Here is a 14,430-nt window from a genome sequence, read left to right on the forward strand (position 1 = left end):
ATATAGTCTAGTGAGTGTATATAGTGTGTATATATAGTCTAGTGAGTGTATATAGTGTGTATATATAGTCTAGTGAATGTGTATAGTGTGTATATATAGTCTAGTGAATGTGTATATAGTGTGTATATATAGTCTAGTGAGTGTGTATTTAGTGTATATATAGTCTAGTGAGTGTGTATATAGTGTGTATATATAGTCTGGTGAGTGTGTATATAGCGTTGTATATATGGTCTAGTGAGTGTGTATATAGTGTGTTGATATAGTCTGGTGAGTGTGTATATATAGTCTAGTGAGTGTGTATATAGTGTGTATATATGGTCTAGTGAGTGTGTATATAGTGTGTATATAAAGTCTAGTGAGTGTGTGTATATTGTGTATATATAGTCTAGTGAGTGTGTGTATATTGTGTATATATAGTCTAGTGAGTGTGTATATATAGTCTAGTGAGTGTGTATATAGTGTGTATATATAGTCTAGTGAGTGTGTATATATAGTCTAGTGAGTGTGTATATAGTGTGTATATATAGTCTAGTGAGTGTGTATATATAGTCTAGTGAGTGTGTATATAGTGTGTATATAGTGTGTATATATAGTCTAGTGAGTGTGTATATATAGTCTAGTGAGTGTGTATATATAGTCTAGTGAGTGTGCATATAGTGTGTATATATAGACTAGAGAGTGTGTATATAGTGTGTATATATAGTCTAGTGAGTGTGTATATAGTGTGTATATATAGTCTAGTGAGTGTGTATATATAGTCTAGTGAGTGTGTATATAGTGTGTATATATAGTCTAGTGAGTGTTTATATAGTGTGTATATAGTGTGTATATATAGTATAGTGAGTGTGTATATAGTGTGTATATATAGTCAAGTGAGTGTATATTTAGTGTGTATTTAGTGTGTATATAGTGTGTATATATAGTCTAGTGAGTGTGCGTAGGTTCAGTGCACATAGTCTGGTACCATTAATTGGCTATTTAGCAGTCTGGCTATTTAGCAGTCTGGCTATTTAGCAGTCTGGCTATTTAGCAGTCTGACTATTTAGCACTCTGGCTATTTAGCAGTCTGGCTATTTAGCACTCTGGCTATTTAGCAGTCTGGCTATTTAGCACTCTGACTATTTAGCAGTCTGGCTATTTAGCACTCTGGCTATTTAGCAGTCTGGCTATTTAGCAGTCTGGCTATTTAGCACTCTGACTATTTAGCAGTCTGGCTATTTAGCAGTCTGGCTATTTCGCAGTCTTATGGCTTGGGGGTAGAACTTGTCTCGGAGCCTGTTGGTCCAAGAGCCGATGCTCCGGTATCGTTTGCAGGACTGTAGCAAAGAGAACAGTCGATGATTAGGGTGGCTGGAGTCTTTGGCAATTTGTCGGGCTGTCCTCTGACACCACCTGGTATAGAGGTCCTGGATGGCAGGGAGCTCGGCCCCGGTGATGTACTGGGCTTTCCGCACCACCCTCTGTAGCACTTTGTGGTCGAGGGCGGTGCATTTGCCATACCAAGCTGTGATACAGCCAGTCAGTATTCTCTCGATGTGGTAGACATTTCTAAGGATCTGAGTGCCCATGCCAAATTGTCTGTGTCTTTTTTTATGTACAGTATTGTACAAGTCATTGTAGAATAACATAATGTTTGCTCATCTCCTGTCACATTGTAGAATAACATAATGTTTGTTCACCTCCTGTCACAGGGCACACCATTAAGCCGGGCCGATCTGAGGGCCGTCAATATCAACCTCTGTGACATGTGTGTCATCCTGTCGGCCAATCAGAGCAATATCGACGACGCTTCACTGCAGGACAAGGAATGCATCCTGGCGTCACTCAACATCAAGTCTATGCAGTTTGACGACAGCATCGGGGTGTTGCAGGCTACCTCCCAAGGTAAGGAAGGGTTTTAGGGTTAGGATCTAGGGTGTGTGTGTGTGTGTGTGTGTGTGTGTGTGTGTGTGTGTGTGTGTGTGTGTGTGTGTGTGTGTGTGTGTGTGTGTGTGTGTGTGTGTGTGTGTGTGTGTGTGTGTGTGTGTGTGTGTGTGTGTGTGTGTGTGTGTGTGTGTGTGCGCGCATGCATGTGTTTGACCTGATGTCACTGTGTTTGACAGGAATCCCTGGTGATGATTGTTCCTCAGGTGGCTACTTGGCTACTTGTTGGTAATTGGCATTATCAGGGCATTATCCTGACATTATCCTGGCATCATCCTGGCATCATCCTGGCATTAAGCAAATTAAATTGTAGATTATCTTACACATTTGATTCTTATTATTATTTTGAAATCAATTTTACAACACAAAAATGATACAGTAAGTAATTTATGACTATTATATCAAACATTTCCTGACATCGTGTGAGGCTTGGAAGTGAAATGAGATGGGCTTCAATAACGGACTGTCATTCCTGTCCTGCCATTGAATGTAATTCTTTAAGGGACCTCTTGACCTGGTTGTTCCTCTAATACTTGTATGACCTAGTGGTTTGGCTTAGTCAGCAGCAAGTGACAGATGTCAAATCACAGGCCATGTATTATGCATACAGCATCACTGAATTCATGTTTTTACTTGTCAGTCTGGGGAGAGAAAAGGGATGTCAAGTCAATTTAAATTCCCTCTCAAGTCACTTGTTTTTGTTATTTCGTGGCTATGTTATGTACGTATGACACTTTTTCGTATTCTAATATATATTTTTTAAGACTCCACTCAGACGGTGACACTTTGACGGAAACAAAATGAGCAACATGTAACGTTTATATAGTGATATTTACGGATGGAGGCACCTCTCATGAATATAGCTGAGTTGACTCAACGTTGTGTAATATTTGCTTACTACAAATGACTTGAATGTGACCAAGAATGGCTTAAATATGTTATACCGTATTGATAAATCATCATATCAATTCCATTTTCCTTGTACTTCTATACTTTCTTTGGAGAATAGATAAGTGCCTCATAACAAGAATATGCTTTGTGGTATCATGTTACTGTAGGCCTCCAATGTATGCATTCATAAGGCCTTTATAACAGCTACATAAGGCATTATATCATCTGTCGTAGGCAGTCATCAGCATCTATGTATGTTTCCATGTAGGTTTCACCCTGCCAGGCATGGACAGGTCCTCTCCTGAAAACAGTCCAGTTCATGGGGGGTTGGTACGACAGGCTTCCATCACAACAGGAGCCAATGTCCCCATCATCACTGAACTAGGTATGTCAGCAGGTATGAATGAAATGTCACTCTGGCATTGTCCTTAAAGAGTGTGAAATGGGTGAAAAGGAAGGTTTCATGGAATTATATACATACATTTTTTGTATAGTTTTAGAGTGATGAAAAAACACCAAAATGAATTGCCTGATTGAGAATATTAAAGTTTTTCTAATCTAATCCAGTGTGGTAATAGTACGAATGTTTCAGGTTTTTAATAAACTAAACAGACCAGAATTCCTCAAGTCAATCTATGCTTTCTAACACATTCTGAAGGTGATTTTCATGTTTTGAACCATTCATGACAAATACATTTATCTAATCTTAACCTCGTAACTATTTCTCCCTAACACTTGTCTGTAGCACCGTTAGTAAAACCAGCAGGCAAAGTCCTACCTGTGATTTCATTCAGTCAGGATACAAGCAGTGGGATCAACATACACATAATAACAGAACTGGGTAAGAAGCCGTTGCCTCGGTGTTACACTAACAGCCGCCGAACCGCCGCCGCCGAACCGCCGCCGCCTCGTCCTCCTCCAAACAAGCTTTCTTTTGATTTCTCTGTCTGCCTGGTCCAAGAGGCCAAGGTTGCACCTCGAATGGAACCAAATTCCTTATGTAGTGCATTATGTAGGGAATAGGATGTGATTTGGGATGTAGCCCTAGTCTGGTTCATTCCTAGGGTATCACTTTGAGCAGATTGTACTCTGTTACTTTGGGTTCTCTTGTTGGAATTGACTGTCTTGTTTTGGCCTATTTCTCTTTTCTGAGAATCACAAGGCCCTTTGATCCCAATACAAGTCCTTGTGGCTGTTTCCATAGTAGCATCTTAGTTCTGTTTCCATAGTAGCATCTTTGTTCTGTTTCCATAGTAGCATCTCAGTTCTGTTTCCATGGTAGCATCTTAGTTCTGTTTTCATACACTTAGAAATAATGGTATGGTTAGGGTACAGTATTGTTCCCTGTTGTACAACAATATTAAAAATACATAATGTACCTTCAGAGGTACACGTATAATCTCAAATGGTACAGTTCGGTACCTTTTAGGGTACATGTACGGATGATGATTATAATGGCACATTTATGTATCCAATAATTTGAATATAAAAGGTACAATAATCACACTCTCAACAAAAGGGGTACGGTGTGAAGGTACATTTCTGGGCGGCAAGAAGCCTAGTGGTTAGCTCCTTGGGCCAGTAACGCGAAGGTTGATAGTTCGATGTGCCCTTGAGCAAGGCACTTAACCCTAATTGCTCCTGTAAGTCACTCTGGATAAGAGTGTCTGCTAAATTACTAAAATATAAATGTTTCCCAGGGTACATCGGGTACATCGTGTACAATACAGAATGCTGTATTGGAACTAACGGCTTTGTCACTGGGATGGTACACAAAAATGGCACATTTGTACCATAATTATTATAATATTTCCCAGAATGCTTTACTGCAGGTTGATTATATAATTGTTTTTAATATCTGTGTTTTTGTTTAGTTTAATTGATTCATTAATCTTATGCTACACAAAGATAAAATAACATACATTTTTGCTAAACTAATCCAATCAGTCTTTTTGCACCATTCCTGAAATGGTTGTCCAGTTGAGATGGCTTAGGTAGTCTCCTCACAATGTTCCTATCCCTGGCAGTCTTTATGAATGCAGGTTGTGGGAGAATGAAAAATTCCATCTGTTGGTTATCCTAATTCTGTCGCTGTTCAAATAGGAATTACACATCCCATTACACATCCAGAATAATGTGACTTGCAGGTAGGTTTGCAAAATTCTGGCAACTTTACCACATTTCCCAGATATTCCAGAAATCCCAGTTGGAAGGTTCTTGGAAACGGGAGGGAATAAACAGGAAATCCTTCAACCAGGATTTGTTGAAAATCTGAGAATTTGGGGAAGGTTACCAGCGTTTTGAAATCCTACTTTCAGGCCTGTAAACCATTAATTTCAGTTCACTGTATTAGGGTAAAATTTTGCCTCAAAATTTTGCCTCATGAAATATGTAACAAATTGTCATAAAGAGTTTAATTTGAATGATAACATATGCCTAGGAACTCACTTGGTGAAGACCACAGGACTGAAAATGTACGAATTCAAAAACCACGTCTCTTTCTCTAACAAATACAGTCATGGTGGCAACTCTACAAGTCACTCAAAGGCAAGGCATACCTGAAAACTATGTTGGAGACGTGGCTTTCAGTTATCACAAAAAGCACAATTTTAATACACCAATGGTAATGTCTTATTCTCTTACCTTATTTAAGTAAGTATGGCCTTATAATCAACATTGCAGAAGGCGTGGTTCGGAGAGGGGAGTGTTTTACATAGTCTACTAGTTGCCAACATTTGACTGCAGCATGTCAGCAATTATAACAAAAGTTTCCCATATTCATATAAGGCAAACATACTTCTAGGTTTCTGCTTTCATCTGTGTCTGGTGTTAGCTAGTAACTGGCTAGCTACTGTAGGTCTTCAGCCAGCATGGAAGAAAAGCGGGGGAAGGGTTGCCCAAAACTCAGACACAGTTGTCATGTCATTACATCAAGACATGCTAAATAAAAATGTCATAAAAATGTACAAACTTCTTGACATCATTGATAATCATGATATATGAACATTGTATATATCTATACTTTATACTGTATATATATATATATATATATATATATATATATATATATATATATAAATATATACACTGCTCAAAAAAATAAAGGGAACACTTAAACAACACAATGTAACTCCAAGTCAATCACACTTCTGTGAAATCAAACTGTCCACTTAGGAAGCAACACTGATTGACAATAAATTTCACATGCTGTTGTGCAAATGGAATAGACAACAGGTGAAAATTATAGGCAATTAGCAAGACACCCCCAATAAAGGAGTGGTTCTGCAGGTGGTGACCACAGACCACTTCTCAGTTCCTATGCTTCCTGGCTGATGTTTTGGTCACTTTTGAATGCTGGCGGTGCTTTCACTCTAGTGGTAGCATGAGACGGAGTCTACAACCCACACAAGTGGCTCAGGTAGTGCAGCTCATCCAGGATGGCACATCAATGCGAGCTGTGGCAAGAAGGTTTGCTGTGTCTGTCAGCGTAGTGTCCAGAGCATGGAGGCGCTACCAGGAGACAGGCCAGTACATCAGGAGACGTGGAGGAGGCCGTAGGAGGGCAACAACCCAGCAGCAGGACCGCTACCTCCGCCTTTGTGCAAGGAGGAGCAGGAGGAGCACTGCCAGAGCCCTGCAAAATGACCTCCAGCAGGCCACAAATGTGCATGTGTCTGCTCAAACGGTCAGAAACAGACTCCATGAGGATGGTATGAGGGCCCGACGTCCACAGGTGGGGGTTGTGCTTACAGCCCAACACCGTGCAGGACGTTTGGCATTTGCCAGAGAACACCAAGATTGGCAAATTCGCCACTGGCGCCCTGTGCTCTTCACAGATGAAAGCAGGTTCACACTGAGCACATGTGACAGACGTGAGAGTCTGGAGACGCTGTGGAGAACGTTCTGCTGCCTGCAACATCCTCCAGCATGACCGGTTTGGCGGTGGGTCAGTCATGGTGTGGGGTGGCATTTCTTTGGGGGGCCGCACAGCCCTCCATGTGCTCGCCAGAGGTAGCCTGACTGCCATTAGGTACCGAGATGAGATCCTCAGATCCCTTGTGAGACCATATGTTGGTGCGGTTGGCCCTGGGTTCCTCCTAATGCAAGAGAATGCTAGACCTCATGTGGCTGGAGTGTGTCAGCAGTTCCTGCAAGAGGAAGGCATTGATGCTATGGACTGGCCCGCCCGTTCCCCAGACCTGAATCCAATTGAGCACATCTGGGACATCATGTCTCGCTCCATCCACCAACGCCACGTTGCACCACAGACTGTCCAGGAGTTGGCGGATGCTTTAGTCCAGGTCTGGGAGGAGATCCCTCAGGAGACCATCCGCCACCTCATCAGGAGCATGCCCAGGCGTTGTAGGGAGGTCATACAGGCACGTGGAGGCCACACACACTACTGAGCCTCATTTTGACTTGTTTTAAGGACATTACATCAAAGTTGGATCATCCTGTAGTGTGGTTTTCCACTTTAATTTTGAGTGTGGCTCCAAATCCAGACCTCCAAGGGAGGAGCGAACACCCACAGACACTCAGCCCTCCGTGGAATGAGTTTGACATGTGCTGTAAAGTTTCAATTTAAATTGTTCAAGATGAACTAGCTAGCAAGCTTGATAAACAGTGCTGAACATTCCATCTGGGCTAGCTAGCTAAATGATCAATTTGTAAGTCGCTCTGGATAAGAGCGTCTGCTAAATGACTTAAATGTAAATGTAAATATAGCCAACATCTTGTCTATATTGATGCTGTTACAATAACCAAACACTATAAACAAATCATTTGTGAAACCATGATGTGATGTATGACAGGATTGGATGTTGCATGCAATTTCAATGTTGTTTGAGCAGCTTTGTGTATCAGCAAATGGTCCATGTTGCTTGACATAGGCGACATAACCGCCTACTTGCTCCCCGCCCGCTCAGTCTGTCTATTTACACTTCCTGCTAGTTTTACATGAGAGAAAAAGTTAGTTTTCCTTTCAGTTTGAGCATTTTTAATCAGGACAACATATTACGAGTGATGATTTAGTAACTCAGAAGGCTATTTTACATGGGAATCAGAATGACTCTTCGGGACGTTTAAGAACAAATCTAGACCTTTATTTGTGATAGTGTAGTAGCATCTTAGGGGCATGAGGAAAGCCCTACAATATGACATGTTTTAAAAATAGTGAGAACGCTCGGTAGCAGGCATCTTAGTTCTGTTTCCATAGTATCATCTTAGTTCTGTTTCCATAGTATCATCTTAGTTCTGTTTCCATAGTATCATCTTAGTTCTGTTTCCATAGTAGCGTCTTAGTTCTGTTTCCATAGTATCATCTTAGTTCTGTTTCCATAGTATCATCTTAGTTCTGTTTCCATAGTATCATCTTAGTTCTGTTTCCATAGTATCATCTTAGGTCTGTTTCCATAGTATCATCTTAGTTCTGTTTCCATAGTATCATCTTAGTTCTGTTTCCATAGTAGCGTCTTAGTTCTGTTTCCATAGTATCATCTTAGTTCTGTTTCCATAGTATCATCTTAGTTCTGTTTCCATAGTATCATCTTAGTTCTGTTTCCATAGTATCATCTTAGTTCTGTTTCCATAGTAGCGTCTTAGTTCTGTTTCCATAGTATCATCTTAGTTCTGTTTCCATAGTATCATCTTAGTTCTGTTTCCATAGTATCATCTTAGTTCTGTTTCCATAGTATCATCTTAGTTCTGTTTCCATAGTATCATCTTAGTTCTGTTTCCATAGTATCATCTTAGTTCTGTTTCCATAGTATCATCTTAGTTCTGTTTCCATAGTATCATCTTAGTTCTGTTTCCATAGTATCATCTTAGTTCTGTTTCCATAGTATCATCTTAGTTCTGTTTCCATAGTATCATCTTAGTTCTGTTTCCATAGTAGCATCTTAGTTCTGTTTCCATAGTATCATCTTAGTTCTGTTTCCATAGTATCATCTTAGTTCTGTTTCCATAGTAGCGTCTTAGTTCTGTTTTCATAGTAGCATCTTAGTTCTGTTTCCATAGTAGCGTCTTAGTTCTGTTTCCATAGTAGCATCTTAGTTCTGTTTCCATAGTATCGTCTTAGTTCTGTTTTCATAGTAGCATCTTAGTTCTGTTTCCATAGTAGCATCTTAGTTCTGTTTCCATAGTAGCATCTTAGTTCTGTTTCCATAGTAGCATCTTAGTTCTGTTTCCATAGTAGCATCTTAGTTCTGTTTCCATAGTATCATCTTAGTTCTGTTTCCATAGTATCGTCTTAGTTCTGTTTCCATAGTAGCGTCTTAGTTCTGTTTCCATAGTATCATCTTAGTTCTGTTTCCATAGTAGCGTCTTAGTTCTGTTTCCATAGTAGCATCTTAGTTCTGTTTCCATAGTAGCATCTTAGTTCTGTTTCCATAGTAGCATCTTAGTTCTGTTTCCATATTAGCGTCTTAGTTCTGTTGCCATAGTAGCATCTTAGTTCTGTTGCCATAGTAGCATCTTAGTTCTGTTTCCATAGTAGCGTCTTAGTTCTGTTGCCATAGTAGCATCTTAGTTCTGTTTCTTAAATGTAAATGTAAATGTTTCCATAGTATCATCTTAGTTCTGTTTCCATAGTAGTTCTGGTTCCATAGTAGCATCTTATCTCTGTTTCCATAGTATCATCTTGGATCTGTTTCCATAGTAGCATCTTAGGTCTGTTTCCATAGTATCATCTTAGTTCTGTTGCCATAGTAGTATCTTATCTCTGTTTCCATAGTATCATCTTGGATCTGTTTCCATAGTAGCATCTTAGGTCTGTTTCCATAGTATCATCGTAGTTCTGTTTCAATAGTATCATCTATGTTCTGTTGCCATAGTATCATCTTAGTTCTGTTTCCATAAGAGCATCTTAACTCTTAACTACTACTCTTAACTTAACTCACTTTTTAAAAGCTGTAGGTGTTTTTTGTGCTCAAAGGTGTGTTGAAAAAAATATTTACATATTTACTTTTCAAATGAATAACTACAGCTGGACCTATAGCTATATTTACTGTATTTACAAGACCAAACAATGTCTTATTGGTGTTGTTGACACGGTTGAAGATTACTTATGTTGAAATTCAAAGCTTAAGTCTTGTAATGTGCATGAAGTCATGAGTCCATAACTGGCCTGGATATGGGTTGTAATACTGCAGCTGACCACAGAGCCAACCAGAGACAATACTCGCACATACAATATGTTCGCTTCCATGGAGGATGCCTGTAAACATTTGAGATCTTCTCCAAGTAAACAAATTATTTTAATATCTACGTGTTAAATCCCCTCTGACTCTCGTAACAATCCATAACCACAGCCATTGACTGTTTAAAGCAATCCCTCCGTGCCATCAGGCATTGTGTACGTTCTATGACTGAATCTGTGATGCTTCAGAATCGCTGTTTTACGTGAATAATGTCTCCAGGTTACGGCTGTGTGTTCAAGTACATGTTTACGTGAATAATGTCTCCAGGTTACGGCTGTGTGTTCAAGTACATGTTTACGTGAATAATGTCTCCAGGTTACGGCTGTGTGTTCAAGTACATGTTTACGTGAATAATGTCTCCAGGTTACGGCTGTGTGTTCAAGTACATGTTTACGTGAATAATGTCTCCAGGTTACGGCTGTGTGTTCAAGTACATGTTATGCATGATACCTGTATTTCCTGCGGTATGGTTGAGCTGTTGATCAGATTTTAGTTATAGTGTACTGTATGTTGAACAGCCTGACATTCATGCTATGCTAACAACACTGTAGTAGCATACACATCAATAAGTCCGTATTTTAATGTCTTCCCCCGCCAGTGAACGACTCCAATGTTCAGTTCTTGGACCAGGATGATGACGACGATCCTGACACAGAGTTGTACCTCACTCAGCCCTTCGCCTGTGGGACGGCTTTCGCAGTCAGCGTGCTGGATTCCCTGATGAGTGCTGTAAGACGTACACTTAACTACACAGAGCTGAAGGATTTTTTTCAAATCAAATCAAAATGTTTATTTTTTTCACGTACACATGGTTAGCAGATGTTATTTGCGAGTGTAGCGAAATGCTATAACGTTTGGCTCCCCTGAGCGATTGCCTATATAGGCTTTTAGCAAGGTGGGCTCACACAGCATTGTGGATTGCCAGAGACCCGGTTTCAGATCCCAAGAGACCCGGTTTCTGACCCCAAGACCCGGTTTCTGACCCCAAGAGACCCGGTTTCTGACCCCAAGAGACCCGGTTTCAGACCCCAAGAGACCCGGTTTCAGACCCCAAGAGACCCGGTTTCCCACTCCAGTTGGTAACGCAAAGAGCTTGTGGTTTCCAGATTTTATACCGTAAATGCTCAACAACAGAAATCGGTTAATAGGAATGGAAAACTATAGATGTTACGGTAACACTTTATTTTAAGGCCTTTATTATGTCTTATAAGTGTGTATGTACGTAGCTTATAAGGCCTTTATTATGTCTCATAGTGTGTATGTACGTAGCTTATAAGGTCTTTACTATGTCTTGTTTGTTTAATGAGGTTATTAAGCATTACATTTCAGCTTGAATGTTGGTTGTATGGCATACTGTATATGAGGGGAGGAGGGGCCCCTTTCTGTTCAATGGCGTCATTTCTGGGGGAAAGTTTGGCAAGAAAAAATATGGTCACACTTTACAACAGGGAACACATAGAGTGGTACTATGCCCTTATTAGTCCCACATTGAGACAGCTTACTAACAGCATGTTTCTTATGTAACTTGCTCTTTATTAACTAGTAATAAGCATTTATTGTAACTAACAATGAGGTTATTAAGCATTGACCAGTAATAGACATGACTTATGTTTGAACACTAATGTATGGCTTATAAGACATAATGAAGGCCTTATAAGCTACGTACATACACACTTATAAGACATAATAAAAGCCTTATAAGCTACATACATACACACTTATAAGACATAATAAAGGCCTTATACGCTACTTATATACACACTTATAAGACATAATAAAGGCCTTACAAGGTACTTATATACACACTTATAATCAACACATTTGTGTCTAATATGTGTCCCTTCAAGTGCTACTGATGTTACTGACTAAAAGGACTCTACACAGACATCATCAAACCAAGAAAGGTCTTAATGGAATCCCATTGGTACAATAAAATGTTATGTCCCAGTGGTTAAAAAAAAAACCTCCAGGAAGGCATACAAGAAAGCCTGGCACTTTACCTGGTATGATGGCTTCATCTGTCTATCTTTCACTTTGGCTGAGGCTGGAACAGAAGCTGCCTTTAAGTGTGTTTCGGTGTAGACAAAGGTCATGTTACCTAATAGACAAGGCTCATCCGTCATTCTACTCTGGAGCCCTGACAGCAGCCCAGACAGGGAACATGTTCCTGTGTAGAACAAGCAAGGACAGACAGGCAGAGAGGCAGACAAGTAGACAGGCAGACAAGTAGACAGGCAGACAAGTAGACAGGCAGACAAGTAGACAGGCAGACAAGTAGACAGGCAGACAAGTAGACAGACAGACAGACAGACAGACAGACAGACAGACAGACAGACAGACAGACAGACAGACAGACAGACAGCAAAAGGACCAGAGAAAGAAGAGGAGCTGAACATGTTCACTAAATCTACAGTGTTGTAATGAACTAAAACAGGGTTGTTACATACTCATGACCCCACTACTACTGTCCCTTCTCTATCCAAACCCTTCATTTTTACCAGCCCTAAGAGTGCCTCAATAGCATGAATATGTGTAGAAACAGGTCACTGTGGCTCTGTCTGGTGGTGTAGAGAGAGAGAGAGAGAGAGAGAGAGAGAGAGAGAGAGAGAGAGAGAGAGAGAGAGAGAGAGAGAGAGAGAGAGAGAGAGAGAGAGAGAGAGAGAGAGAGAGAGAGAGAGAGAGAGAGAGAGAGAGAGAGAGAGAGAGAGAGAGAGAGAGAGAGTAACCTGCAGTAATTTGAATTTCTTCAGGCCTAGATGGCTGGCTGCATGTCATGGATTCATGCTTAACAATCTCTCCCTCTTGCTCACTCTCTCTCTCCCTCTCTTCTCCTTCATCGTTTCAGACATACTTCAACGATAATATCCTCACCCTGATCCGGACGCTGGTAACAGGGGGGGCCACTCCGGAGCTGGAGGGTCTGTTGGCGGAGGAGAACGCGTTACGAGGAGGCTACAGCACGCCGCAGACCCTCGCTAACCGGGACAGGTGTCGTGTTGCACAGCTAGCCTTGTACGACGGGCCTTTCGCTGACTTGGGGGTAATTGACTGGTTGTGTTTTGTCACCTCTGCTTGCAGTACAGAAAGGTCCTTCAGGGTTGTTTACTCACTGAGGCCACTAGGGGAGAACAAGGCATGTAGAGGAGGCTGAATGATAAATCCTGGCCTCTGTGGTCTGCTGAACCATACATATCAAGTGGATCCAGTGTATGTAATGAAATGTGAGGCTCATTTTCAGAGGCTACTGTGTAGTTTTTCTTGATGAAAAACAATGTATATGACTGCTTGTGCTGAATTTAAAGCACTAAAATGGCACATCCTACATAAAAAAACTGTTAAAACAAAACATTTTAATGAGAATAATATATAAGAATCCTGTGTATTTGAGTGTGAGGCACACAGCAGTTAATGTGGATGGACATAAATCTACAGTAGTTTCCAGAAAAATCACAAAAGGAATTCCACAAGACTCCATTTTATTCACAATTTATATGAATTATATAGGGACAAGCTGTGAGTAAAAAAAATCTAAACTTAACTTTAAACCTTTTGCTTCTCTGACTTTCAGGATGGTGGTTGCTACGGTGACTTGTTTTGTAAAGCGTTAAAAACATACAACATGCTTTGCTTCGGAATTTACCGATTGAGGGACGCCCATCTAAACACACAAAGTCATACAAGTCAATGCACTAAACGGTGAGTATGTTAGGAGGTGAGTTACTGTTGACACATTGTCCACGTGAATAACTGTAGATGGCTCATTTTGATAGATTTGGATAAATCGATAACTTCATATTGATTACTGTATCAACATTTGCCCGGCCAACATTGTAAATAAGAATTTTGTTCTTAACTGACATGCCTGCTAATATAAAGGACTACATGAATAGATTATATATATCTCTCTCTCTCTCTCTCTCTCTCTCTCTCTCTCTCTCTCTCTCTCTCTCTCTCTCTCTCTCTCTCTCTCTCTCTCATTCTCTCACTCTAACTCTCTCACTCTCACTCTCACACTCTTACTCTCACTCTCACACTCTTACTCTCACTCTCGCTCTCGCTCTCGCTCATTCTCTCACGCTCACTCACTCTCACTCGCTCACTCTCTCACTCTCACTCACTCTCACTCTCTCACTCACTCTCTTTTTCTTTCTCTTGCTGCCCGCTCTCCTCTCCAGATATGTAATAACCAACCCACCGTATGGTTTTGAGCTGGTGCCATCAGACCTGATCTTCTGCCTGATGCAGTTTGACCACAACGCGGGTCAGTCCCAGGCCAGCCTCACCCATAGCTCCCACTCCTCCCATTCCTCCAGCAAAAAGAGCTCCTCCGTCCATTCTATCCCCGCCACCAACCGCACCAACCGCGCCAAGAGCAGGGACTCACGGGATAAACAAAAGTATGTGATTCCTCTAAAAAATG

General features: G+C 40.8%; 1 protein-coding gene across 12 annotated transcripts in view; it reads left to right on the forward strand.

Annotated features, from left to right (window-relative positions):
- Positions 1-14,430, forward strand: part of LOC139580351 (calcium-activated potassium channel subunit alpha-1a-like) — a 264,274-nt gene that overhangs the window by 246,192 nt on the left and 3,652 nt on the right. For 7 of the 12 annotated variants that reach the window (XM_071408930.1, XM_071408932.1, XM_071408924.1 and 4 more), the window contains 6 exons: positions 1,692-1,884; positions 3,083-3,199; positions 10,609-10,739; positions 12,856-13,050; positions 13,579-13,706; positions 14,186-14,407. In XM_071408930.1, coding sequence (XP_071265031.1) covers positions 1,692-1,884; positions 3,083-3,199; positions 10,609-10,739; positions 12,856-13,050; positions 13,579-13,706; positions 14,186-14,407 — 986 coding nt within the window. Of the gene's footprint in view, positions 1-1,691; positions 1,885-3,082; positions 3,200-3,559; positions 3,656-10,608; positions 10,740-12,855; positions 13,051-13,578; positions 13,707-14,185; positions 14,408-14,430 lie in introns of all 12 variants that reach the window. The other 5 variants (XM_071408931.1, XM_071408920.1, XM_071408922.1 and 2 more) reach the window with 1 other exon arrangement.

Source organism: Salvelinus alpinus, chromosome 7, assembly GCF_045679555.1.
Source record: "Salvelinus alpinus chromosome 7, SLU_Salpinus.1, whole genome shotgun sequence".
Classification (NCBI taxonomy): Eukaryota; Metazoa; Chordata; class Actinopteri; order Salmoniformes; family Salmonidae; genus Salvelinus; species Salvelinus alpinus.